At 41.6% G+C, this 12,722-nt stretch overlaps 1 protein-coding gene across 2 annotated transcripts in view; it reads left to right on the top strand.

Annotated features, from left to right (window-relative positions):
- PPHLN1 (periphilin 1) overlaps positions 1–12,722 on the top strand; it is a 112,001-nt gene that overhangs the window by 60,593 nt on the left and 38,686 nt on the right. For both annotated transcript variants that reach the window (XM_040410835.1, XM_040410843.1), the window contains exons 6-8: positions 4,701–4,903; positions 9,427–9,509; positions 10,050–10,181. In XM_040410835.1, coding sequence (XP_040266769.1) covers positions 4,701–4,903; positions 9,427–9,509; positions 10,050–10,181 — 418 coding nt within the window. The remainder of the gene's footprint in view (positions 1–4,700; positions 4,904–9,426; positions 9,510–10,049; positions 10,182–12,722) is intronic.

The following is a 12,722-nucleotide window of genomic DNA, read 5'->3' as shown; positions in this document are numbered from 1 at the left end:
ATGTGTAGGACACACTGCAGCCACATATGTTGCTTCTCATGGTGGGGCTTCCATCTGGCACTTTTCAGCAGGATAATTCCTGCCCACACACAGCAATGCTTCCTTGACCTGCCAGATTTATCACTAATTGGGCATTTATAGGACCAGCTGCAGCGTATGAGTGTGCAGGATGTACAGGACCAGCTGCAACATCTATGGTCAAATGTGCAGCAGGATACCATATGGAACCTGTATGCCGCCATGCCCAACCGTATCTCATCTAGTATCCAGCCTTAGAGGCGGCCCGGCAGGGCATTAGAGCCTCCTTTCACTCTAATATTGTAAGCACATATATCATCGTTTCATTCACAATGGATTTTCATTCATTTCTTTAGAAGTTTCTTTCGATTTCATCAATTCCTTCTTGGCGGGTCTTATTTTTTTTGTGTCTATAATTGTGTAACAAAAATATTCAGGTTATGCATAACATCCATGTGATCATCCAGAATTCAGGTGAGGTAATAGTCACAGATGGTAAAATCTTGTTAGAAGGAACAAGTTGTGTACTCAATGCCTGATTGTCATGTGAAACGACCACCCAACAAAGTCCTTCTATTTCACATACTCTCTATATTAGAGAAAATGAAGAAACGAGACTCCAGCGGTGACAGTGCACAGCATTCCAGTTTCACACAGGGTGAGATTTAAAGGGGTTATCCAGTAAATTACATTGGTGGAAAAAGATCATTGAAGCAGCGCTCACCTGCGTTCGGCCACTCAGAAGCACGGATACAACCCGGACCCGGCTGACATGAATTGTAGACAGAAAATAAAGAAATCTAGCTTCTGAAAAATGTGTCACTTTATTCCAACATTAAAATCTCCACATACAGGAAAAAACGTATAGGTTCTACGCGTTTCGGACCTAAAAAAAAAACTCATGAGTAAGGACAATTAAGTTTTTTAGGTCCGAAACGCGTAGAACCTGTGTATTTTTTTTTTCTTCTCTGTATGTGAAGATTTTAACGTTGGAATAAAGTGACACATTTTTCAGAAGCTGGATTTCTTTATTTTCTGTCTACAGTAAATGACATTGATGACCTATCCTCTGGATAGGTTATTAATATCAAATCGGCGGGGGTCCGTGAGCACAGAGGCCTCTTCCTAGGCCATGTGACGTCACCCGGCCTAGTTGCAGTGTATAATGTACGGCTCTGTGCTTGGAACGCTGCCGGGAGTTGGCTGCACTCACCAAAACTCTAACAGCTGATCGACGGTGGTGCTGGAACTTGGACCCCCTCTGATGTGATAGCGATGATCTATCCTGAGGATAGGTTATCATTTTATTTACCTGGAATAACCCCTTTAATCTGTTCGCAGGATTCCCAAACTATGAAGCATAAATGCAATCTGTAAAAAGTCGATTGGCAAGTATTGCACATGGCCCATACTTGGCAATGTGATATGGATGACCGATGCTAAGGCTAGGTTATCCATATAAAAATACTAGAGAATTCCTTTATTAGGCCCCATCGAGGAGCCGCAAATTACCAATGCGGTCTGTGTTGTTTTTGCTCTGGCACATTGTGTCTCTTCTGGGAATCTCCTAGATTGACCAGGGGTATAAGTAATGTTGTAGTGCAGGACACTGAGTGACTAACTAGTAAGCAGCCTTATCATACTTCCTCAAAAGATGTTTTTTTTTATCTTTGTGTGTTTTCATTTTCTGTTTCCTACTTGTGTAAAAATGGTTGCACATCTTTGGAAATGTCACAAGACCCCACAGCTGCAGACCACATACCATGGGTGAGACTTCTCCACCAATTCTGCACCAGTTATTAATGTTTGGTTGTACCCTACTTGTGGAAGTGACACAACGGTGCTAATGACTCCTCACCTGTTTAAATGAGCGTAAAAAGTCACATACTTGTGAAAACACATTTTTATTATTGCCTTATCTTCACTAACTGGATTATGGCTGCGAAATCAGCTTCCTCTTCCTCTTTACAACTCTATATACATGTCCTTATTTTAGACTCCTATATATAAATATATATTCAATAGAGAAAAATAATTGCTTATATTATATATGTTGGACAGTATTTTTCAAGCTGTATGGATATTTTTCTCTGGGCACTGCTAGGTAGTATGTTAGTATAGTTACATACTTTTGGTTGCCTTCCAATCATATCTACCTAGTTGAATCTGGAAACCTTAAACTTAAACTTCAGCCTGCTTAAAAATGAAGTGGTTTCAGTAAAAAATAAAACCCCCAAAAATGACATAAAAAAATAATAATCAGGAATACATTATAAGGCCCCATTCACACAACCGTATTTTTGGTCCAATCGGATGTGGACCTATTCTTTTCAATGGGTCCGCTAAAAATGCGGACAGCAAACCGTATGCTGTCCGCATCTGTATGTCCGTTCCGTAGTCCCGCAAAAAAGATGGAACATGTCCTATTGCCTGTTTTACAGACAAGAATAGGCCTGGTTACAATGTATTCACACAAAAAAAACGGATGCAGCACGGACGTCATCCGTATTTTTGGCGGATCTGCATTTTCCAAAGTACATACAGTCGTGTGAATGCATGCTAAAGGTGTTTTCTGTTACCTTTCCATTGCTTTAGTGCAATTTTGACACATATATTAGATTGTGTATGGCATGTAATGTGACATGGTTGTGTTGTAAGGATACCCCTTTCTGTATGACCTGTGAGGCTCCCGTGACCAGAGGGGATAGCTGCTTACAAAGAGCGGCTCTTCCTTTAACAGCCCTGACCTATCTATGTGCTACATGATCGGCCATGCATTTGATTGGCATTTCTCCTGTAATGTTCACAGCAAGGGAGATGTATGGCCAGATGCAGCTTCCCAGACCTGCGGCGACCAGGTATGCTGACTTCCATTTACAAAGGGGTTATCACTTTCAGGCTTTGAAGTTTATCTCCAAACCAGGGCTGTGGAGTCGGTAGATAAATGGTCCGACTCCTCAGTTTTTGGGAACTCCGACTCCTCTGTATTTAATATGCAAATGTATTTTATAGTATAAAATACATTTGCATATTAAATACAGAGGAGTCGGAGTTACCAAAAACTGAGGAGTCGGACCATTTATCTACCGACTCCACAGCCCTGCTCCAAACACACAACCGTATTCATTTTGTAGTCCGCCAAATACGGATGCGATCTGTGTGCTGTCTGCATCTTATTTGCGGGCCCATTGTTTGGTCCGCATTTTGTGCACATAGTCCATCTACGGACATATGGGTGATTCGTGTGCTTTCTGTGTGTCCGTTCAGCAAAAAGATAGAACATGATCCTATTCGTGTTCACAAAATGCGGACCCATTGAAGTCAGATTCCACCTTTCATTTACCACAGCTCCTTTGGAAAATGAAAGGTGGAATCTGATTGGTTACTATGGGCAACTAAGCCAGTTCTACTTTACACCAGTTTGATAAATCTGTGGCAGATGTAACATGGACCACATCCGCATTTTACGGACGGCGGTTGCGTGCTTGGGGCTACACTGTGTTATTTTTGCATGGTATCCTCCTTGTAAGGTCAGTGGCCGGACTGAGAGCCACCTGTCCAGGGCTCACAGTGTTGACTTTCTCCTGTGTGCTGTGAATGCTACAGGAGCCATTGACAGGTGCGTTTATTTTTACGTGTCGTTCATTATTAGCCCTGCGATTGTTAAACACTATAAAGGTCACACATTAGCTTACAAACAGAAATGATCCACATTCCTTTTTGTCACAAATGATTAGACAATGGCTGTCTGTTTAACAGGTCGGCACTTTCTGACATGGGTGGTTAAGTGATTTATAATCCAAAAACATTGAATGAAAGTGTATCTAATGGTTCGTTGGGCTCTAAGGGGGAGGGTTACCGAAACTGGTGTAAAGTAGAACTGGCTTAGTTGCCCCTAGCAACCCATCAGATTCCACCTTTCATTTTTCACAGCTCCTTTTGGAAAATGAAAGGATCATGTGGAACCTTTCAGCAGATAGATCGCATCTGATCATAGATGTGTCCATCTTTACCTTTCCACACATTTTAAGGACTTCAGTTTATTAGGTTCCAAAATCAAAATACCAGCAAGACCCTCCTCATGCTAGAGTGCATATCACAACCACGGGGTGGCCACACGGACAGATGTAGCCTAGACCTGTCATGACAGAGTATTGCAAAATCATGGCTGGTCATCTCACGCCATACATCTAGAGATTTGTGGAGCGAAGAGGAACTGTATGGGAGGGCACATCTGTACATTACATTTGGGTTTCCTTTGGAGATCCTTAAGTGTTTTGACTTGTATTAATGAGATCCATGTTGCAGAAATATTCTGAATGACATGTTTGGTTGGTGATGCATGGTGAGAGAACGTTCTCTACACCTCCTTGTACAAACAGGGGCATTTGCCTGCTTCAGTCTATTCTTGGTTAGTAGCCGTCAGATAGGATGTTTTTGTTTATATGCCACCGGGCAGTTTCCTTCCGATGATCTCTAGCACCTGGTAAGTCGTCAGGGTCAAATGGCTTACATAAAAAAGAATTACATACTTGTCCACTTTACTGGGCTCAAATTTTATTGTTTTCAGTTCATGTTTTAAATTAAGAGTTATGTAAAAACTTAATAGGAATCCAAAATTCAAGTAATTGCATATTGAAAAATTTTTCATTTCTTTTTGTTTTGTTTTCATCTTCCCATAGAGAAAGCCGGGAAGGCTTCAGAAGAAAACCTCTCTATCACCCAGTCTATATGCGGGATCGCTCACCTCAAAGAAGAGAATCTCCATTTTACCGGGAGTCTCCAGTGACACATAAAGATTCTCCACACAGTAGATCTGGCTCCAGTGTCAGCAGCAGAAGTTATTCTCCAGAACGGGCCAAATTTCCCCCCCATCAGTCTAGAAGTATGAGTTTTTGTTATATTTTTATATAGCTTTTAAAAGGGCATCTGTCAGCAGATTTGTACCTATGAAACTGGCTGACCTGTTACATGAGTACTTGCCAGCTGAAGACATCTGTGTGGGTCCCATGTTCATATGTGTCCACATTGCTGAGAAAAATTATGCTTTAATATATGCACATGAGCCTGGGGGGAATGGCTCTGCTGTCGCTGTAACGATCAGTGTGGGGGGAAACTCAACGCTGAAGACAGGAGGGAAGGGGAACAGTAACTGGGCCTGGAAACTAGGGAAGAAACAGGTCACCTCCTAGACAACCCGAATCCGGGCCCTAACTATCTATCAATATGAATAGACCTTGAATGTAGGAATATTCATATGCAGGATACCTAGGCCTTTATATCCCTTTAATGCCCTGGAAAAGGTTAGGACCAGAGACAACCCATTCCTCCCCAGATGGACAAATGGAAGTCTCTGTCTCAGGCCCAGATACAAACAGCAGGGAATATAACAAACACAAACAAATGCGACACTTAACTTCTGTAGAGACGGACGAGCATGAACACCAGAGACAAACTCGCAACAGCTCAGCCAAACCCAAATGAAGCTATCTACTGCATAGTCAGAGGGGTGGGGTCAGACTATAAAGGGTAGAAGTGATGACCACTGAGCAACAGCTGAGAAAGGGAAGTGGTCATTACCCTAGCAACACTGAATCAAGAGAAATCAAGGAGGCTGTTAGATTCCTCCACGCTCAGCCAATCTCCTTGATTTCCTGACTTCAGTCACCTGAGGGACCGTGACAGCCGCGCCCTCTCTATGCCTGGTCCCGTCAATCAAAGTGGAGAGGACACGGCAGTTGCAGAGAGAGAAGATCCTCTAGTTATAATGGCAACGCCCCCATTGCTCTTAGAGGCTCATTTGCATATATTAAAACATCATTTTTCTCAGCAATGCGGGCACATAGGAACAAGGGACCAACACAGATGTCTTCAGCTGCCAAGTACTCATGTAACAGGTCAGCCAGTTTCATACTGTAGGTACAAATCTGCTGACAGATGTCCTTTAAAGTGGATCTCTTGGCTCACCTGACAGTCTGTTTTAGTAACTGCTTGTATACTTCATGAAATAATGATCTTGGGGCATCTATTAGAACTGTGCATTTGTTCCTCTGTTATTCCACTTAGAAACTGATAAATTTGCAACTGGTGTACCCACACAAATCACACCCTACACACACAAATCAGGAGTGCATTATAAAGAAGGGAAAGTATAAAGGACTGAAACAACTTCTCTTCTTTTTTTAATTAACTCCTGCTTTCGGCTTCCAAAACTGCATTAAGAAACCTGATCGTGTGGCATACCCTAACCCTACTACTGTGCAAACAGTGCTGCCAGTGTAGGGACACATCTCTACAGTTCTAGTTCTTCACTACTTGTAAGGGCACTGCTGCTGTCGGTGAATGGAAATATTGTTGTTTACATATGGACACTAAAACCTGTACACCTAGAGGTATGTTGTATGTACATGCTGCTAGTTTTGCTGCAGGTTTTATAACCCCTTCCTGCACCTTGGTATAACTGTACATTGGGGATTAACCCCTTCAGGACCCTGCCATTTTTCACCTTAAGGACACGGCCGTTTTGGAAATCTGACATTTGTCACTTTATGTGGTAATAACTTTGGAACACTTTTACTTATCCAAGCCATTCTGAGATTTTCTTGTGACACATTGTACTTCATTATAGTGGTAAATTTCAGTCAATATTTTTCATTTTTATTTAAAAAAAAAAACCAAATAAAAAAAAAAAATGGAAACATTTGCAACTTTCAAAATTTTAATTTCTCTGCTTTTAGAACAGATAGTGATACCTCATATAATAGTTAACACTTTACATTTCCCATATGTCTACTTCATGTTTGGATCATTTTGTGAATGCCATTTAATTTTTTGGGGAAGGCTTAGAAGTTTAGAAATAAATCTTGACATTTGTCTGAAAAATTCCAAAACCCACTTTTTAAGGACCAGTTTGTGGGGCTTACATAATAGAAACCACCCAAAAATGACCCCATTTTAGAAACTACACCCCTAAAGGTATTTAAAACTGATTTTAAAAACTTTGTTAACCCTTTAGGTGTTCCACAAGAATTAAAGGAAAATGTAGATGAAATTTCAGAATTTCACTTTTTTGGCAGATTTTCCATTTTAATCTATTTTTTTTAGTAACAAAGCAAGGGTTAACAGACAACCAAAACTTAATATTTATTACCCTGATTCTGTAGTTTACAGAAACACCTATTTGTGATCGTAAACTGCTGTACGGGCACACGGCAGGGTGCAGAAGGAAAGGAACGCCATATGGTTTTTGGAGGGCAGATTTCACTCGTATAATTTTAAGTTGCAATGTCACATTTGAAGACCCCTTGGAAACTACGGGATAAGGTGGCAGTTTTGTTGGTACTATTTTAGGGTACATATTATTTTTTATATGATGATTGGGAAAAGGTGTTTTGAGCTTTAGCTATTTTTATTATTATTTCATTAAGCATGTTTTAACTTTTTTTTTCAATCCCTTTAGTGGACTTAAATGTGATCACTTGATGTTGTTACCAGTTGGGGTTATGTCCTTGCTACTGATAGCACCGAGTTGTGACTTTATTCATAAATGTCTAGCAGGAATAATAGAGGAATTTCACAACGTAAATTTATTAGAATAAATGCTCCAGAATTGTCATTTCATGTGAAATAAAGTGATTTATTAAATATGACTTGTTAGGGGTGTTGGTGACAGGTCCTTTTTAACTTGTGTTGTCTGATAGAGTTAAAGAGGACCTTTCATGCGATTTTATTAAGGGAGATATAGACCTGTACTTGCAGCTGATGCTGCCACCCTGCTTGATTTTTTTAAAATATGCCTCCTATGCCCCGCTGTGCCCCGCCGGATTTCTCCTGCTCAGTATGCTAATACTGAGCATCGGAGCAATGAGGAGAAGACTGAGTCTTTCTCCGTGGGCGTCTCCTTCTGTGACACTCTGCGCTGCGATTGGACAGCGCTACAGCCAGGGAGAAGGACACACCCACGGAGAAAGACTTAGTCTCCTCCTCATTGCTCCGATGCTCAGTATTAGCATACTGAGCAGGAGAAATCCAGCGGGGCATAGGAGGCATATTTTAAAAAATCAAGCAGAGTGGCAGCATCAGCGGAGGGTGGTATATTATCCCTTAATTAAATCGCATGGTCCTCTTTAAGTCTACTTTAAACAAACCAACAGAAAAAATGGCGTGGTGTTAAACAAGCAGGAAGTGCTCAAACCCATATGCAGTTGTGCATGTGCATACAGGACTCCTCCCATTGCAAGCATGGCTGCATGCTGGAGGTAACTGGTGAGTTGGCTATGAGTCGGACCTTACGCTCCTGTAATTTGCCCACTGGCTCCTGGTATTGCCCATAGGGCACAGGTAAGTGAGTGTTAGGTCCCGAGCTATTTAAGAAACCTTGGCGCGGTGCGCAGGCTCAGACATGTCCTCCACAGTAGGATATGTTGGCTAATCTCTAAATTTTAACATCAGTTTGAGGGTTTAGTAAGACCGCAGAGTGCACCTGTCTTTGCAAATGTTACTACTTTAAACAAACTAACATTTTCAGAATCCTCTGTCATTGTCACCACTTTTTTATTACCAGTGAATGATAAAAAAAAATGTATTTTAAATAGTGTTGTTGCAGCTTTTTAATGTGTTTCCTTCACAATACTTGGACTTGATCTCACAGGGGTTGTCTTCATGAGACAACCCACGTCCATATGCCCAGTAAGGTCTTTCTTAACTTTTCAAGGTGTTTTCCAGTACCTTGATATTGATGGCCTCTCCTTAGGATAGTCCATAAATATTTGATTGGTTGGGTTCCCAGCTCCGTCCACTACACAATAGATGAAGTTGTGAAGTTTCTGCAGCGACTACTGGCGCTTAACAACTGTTCAGTGGGGTGTCTGACCCCGCTGATCAGATATTGATGGCCTATATCCTGAGGAGACCTCTTCACAGAACATTCCTAGAACACTGTTCCATAGAAGTCAGTTGTGGTCATTTATTAAACTGGTGTAAAGTAGAACTGGCTTAGTTGCCATCGCAACCAATCAGATTCCACCTTTCATTTTTGAAAGGTGGAATCTGATTGGTTGCTATGGGCAACTAAGCCAGTTCTACTTTACAACCAGTTTGATAAATGACCCCAAATGAGTTATTTCTAGACCACAGGCTCCTATGGTCCAGTCCATGTTGCCGATGTAAAGCATGGTGTTAATAGTAGCTCTGGCAAGATGGTTGCCCTATAGATATTTAGGTCTCACATGTAGGTTTTATTTAGTAAAACAATAACAATACAAGCTAGAATTAAAGAGCTAAAAATTGCATGCTGTCACTGTATTTTAGGAAAGAAGAATAAACTCTTGCTTTGAATAATATATTTTGATGTTATATACTGTAGCACCACTGTAATGTGGCTTTGTCTTTTACATCTTTGTATCTCAGGTAAAGAGAGACCTGGCCCACATGGTTTAAGGTCATCTAAAGATGCATCTCCATCAAGCTCAGTAGGCATTCCTCCAGCAAAGGTACTTCATCAAGACAATTTTGCTAGTGGGATATCGCCCATGTATTGCCTCCTTGTATTGTACCCATGTTATCACCCTTTTATTGTCTCCATTCAGGAGCTTCTTCCTTGTTCTATGCTAATGACTATGACATCACCCTTGTTTTATGCAAATGATTGCATGACATCACCCTTGTTCTATGTCAATGGCTGCATGACATCACCCTTTTTCTATGGAAATGACTGCATGACATCACCTTTTTAATGAAGAACAGCTAACGCCAAGGCATTCTACTTATAGCATTCTAGATCATCCAAAATAATCTGCTCTTTAAACATTGAGACTAAAAAGGTTTTGTAGGACTATGCTGTGATAGAATGTTTGACCGTCTCAGCTACAACAGTCAAAGTTTACAAAAAGGTACTGTAGTTGTGAAGTCACCTCTACAGGACCTATGTAAGACATGCAAATAGTTAATCTGTCAACAAGTTTTGACAAATCCTTACAAATGGGAACTCATTTATCCGTCACTTCATAAAGTAACTGATTTGATTTTCACAGACTGTAGAAATTGATAAAGGAAGTCGTCTGGTGGAAAGTACTTTTATTGAAGTTGCTTCCAAATGGGTTTCTGAGAAAATTGACAAGGTTTCTGAAAGCAACTTGCCGGATGCAACAGAAGAACTTGTAAAGGTACTTCTTATCTTTTATGAAGTTATTTTCTCATCATTCACGTGCCATTGTGGGGAATTACAAAACTATAGGCGCTTTATTCAAGTTGCTTGGTCTCATAATTTAAAGGGACACTGCCATCAAAAATTTATTTTTTAGCCCATTATTTAGCACATATTGACAGTCAATATGTGAATATGTAATTTTTAAACAAGACAGGTGTATGGTTTTTTTAATATAATTTTTTGAAGTCACTCCATGTATTCTACTTCCTGTCCTGGCTCTTACCTTCCCCCTTTCTTTGGATTTTTATCACAGCAAACTCACTTAACTTTCTCAGTCAGACCAGTCACTCCAACCAGAGAGGGAAGTTGGTTGAGTTCGAACATCAGACATTACACTGATAAGTGCAATGTCCTCTTCTGCAGGTATCTTTATCTCGGCCTGTCAAGAGAATGACAGAGCTGTCATAATGTTATCCCAATTCTGTGCCTTCTGAAAGGCATTCTAAATGTTTTTGAAGATATAAAAAATACTAATTCAAATCACTCCTCTCCCAATTTTACATATAAAAATAAACAATAAAAAATAACTGAAAATGTTCGAACAATATTTATTGTGCGCAGTGAACAATGTAACGGAAAAAATAGCCGGTTTGCTGTTTTTTGGTCATGTTGCGCTAAACAAATTGAATAAAGAGTGATCAAAAAGTCTTATGTACCCCAAAATGGTACAAAAAAATAACCTACGCCCCTCCCTGCAAATAAATTATCCCTCATACAGCTATGTAGATGGAAAAATAAAAAAGTTATGGCTGTCAGCATATGGCAATGCAAAGAAAAAAAAAAATAATAAAGATTTTTATTTTCTTTTTTTATGTAGTTAAGTATATCAATTTGGCATTGTCCTAATCGTGGCGAACCGCAGAATAAGGCTGTCAAGTTTTTAGCGTGTAGTGAACGCTGCAAACACAAAAACCAAAACAACTATTTTCACAATTTCCAATATAAGCTATAGTAAATTAACCACCTCCGGACCGCCTAACGCAGATTCGCGTTCCGGAGGTGGCAGCGCTGCGCACAATCACGCATATACGCGTCATCTCGCGAGACGCGAGATTTCCTGTGAACGCGCGCACACAGGCGCGCGCGCTCACAGGAACGGAAGGTAAGAGAGTTGATCTCCAGCCTGCCAGCGGCGATCGTTCGCTGGCAGGCTGGAGATGTGTTTTTTTTAACCCCTAACAAGTATATTAGACGCTGTTTTGATAACAGCGTCTAATATACCTGCTACCTGGTCCTCTGGTGGTCCCCTTTGTTTGGATCGACCACCAGAGGACACAGGTAGCTCAGTAATATGTTGCACCAAGCACCACTACACTACACCCCCCCCCCCTGTCACTTATTAACCCCTGATCACCCCATATAGACTCCCTGATCACCCCCCTGTCATTGATCACCCCCCTGTCATTGATAACCCCCTGTAAGGCTGCATTCAGAGGTCCGTATGAATTTTACGGATCCACTGATAGATGGATCGGATCCGCAAAACACATACGGACGTCTGAATGCAGCCTTACAGGGGAGTGATCAATGACGGAGGTGATCACCCCATATAGACTCCCTGATCACCCGCCTGTCATTGATTACACCCCTGTCATTGATCAACCCCCTGTAAAGCTCCATTCAGATGTCCGCATGATTTTTACGGATCCACTGATAGATGGATCGGATCCGCAAAACGCATACGGACGTCTGAATGGAGCCTTACAGGGGCGTGATCAATGACTGTGGTGATCACCCCATATAGACTCCCTGATCACCCCCCTGTCATTGATTACCCCCCGTCATTGATCACACCCCTGTAAAGCTCCATTCAGATGTCCGCATGATTTTTACTGATCCACTGATAGATGGATCGGATCCGCAAAACGCATACGGACGTCTGAATGGAGCCTTACAGGGGCGTGATCAATGACTGTGGTGATCACCCCATATAGACTCCCTGATCACCCCCTGTCATTGATTACCCCCCTGTCATTGATCAACCCCCTGTAAAGCTCCATTCAGATGTCCGCATGATTTTTACGGATCCACTGATAGATGTATCGGATCCGCAAAACGCATCCGGACGTCTGAATGAAGCCTTACAGGGGCGTGATCAATGACTGTGGTGATCACCCCATATAGACTCCCTGATCACCCCCCTGTCATTGATTACCCCCCTGTCATTGATCAACCCCCTGTAAAGCTCCATTCAGATGTCCGCATGATTTTTACGGATCCACTGATAGATGGATCGGATCCGCAAAACACATACAGGCGTCTCCCTGGAGCCTTCCAGGGGGGTGATCACCCCATATAGACTCCCTGATCACCCCCATGTCATTGATCACCCCCCTGTCAGGCTGCATTCAGATGTCCGTATGATTTTTACGGATCCACGGATACATGGATCGGATCCGCAAAACACATACGGACATCTGAATGGAGCCTTACAGGGGGTGATCAATGACGGGGGGTGATCACCCCATATAGACTCTCTGATCACCCCCCCCTGTCA

This window comes from Bufo bufo, chromosome 1, assembly GCF_905171765.1.
Source record: "Bufo bufo chromosome 1, aBufBuf1.1, whole genome shotgun sequence".
Taxonomy (NCBI): domain Eukaryota; kingdom Metazoa; phylum Chordata; class Amphibia; order Anura; family Bufonidae; genus Bufo; species Bufo bufo.
The sequence above is the reverse complement of the archived record's forward strand: the minus strand, read 5'-3'. Positions and strand labels throughout refer to the sequence as shown.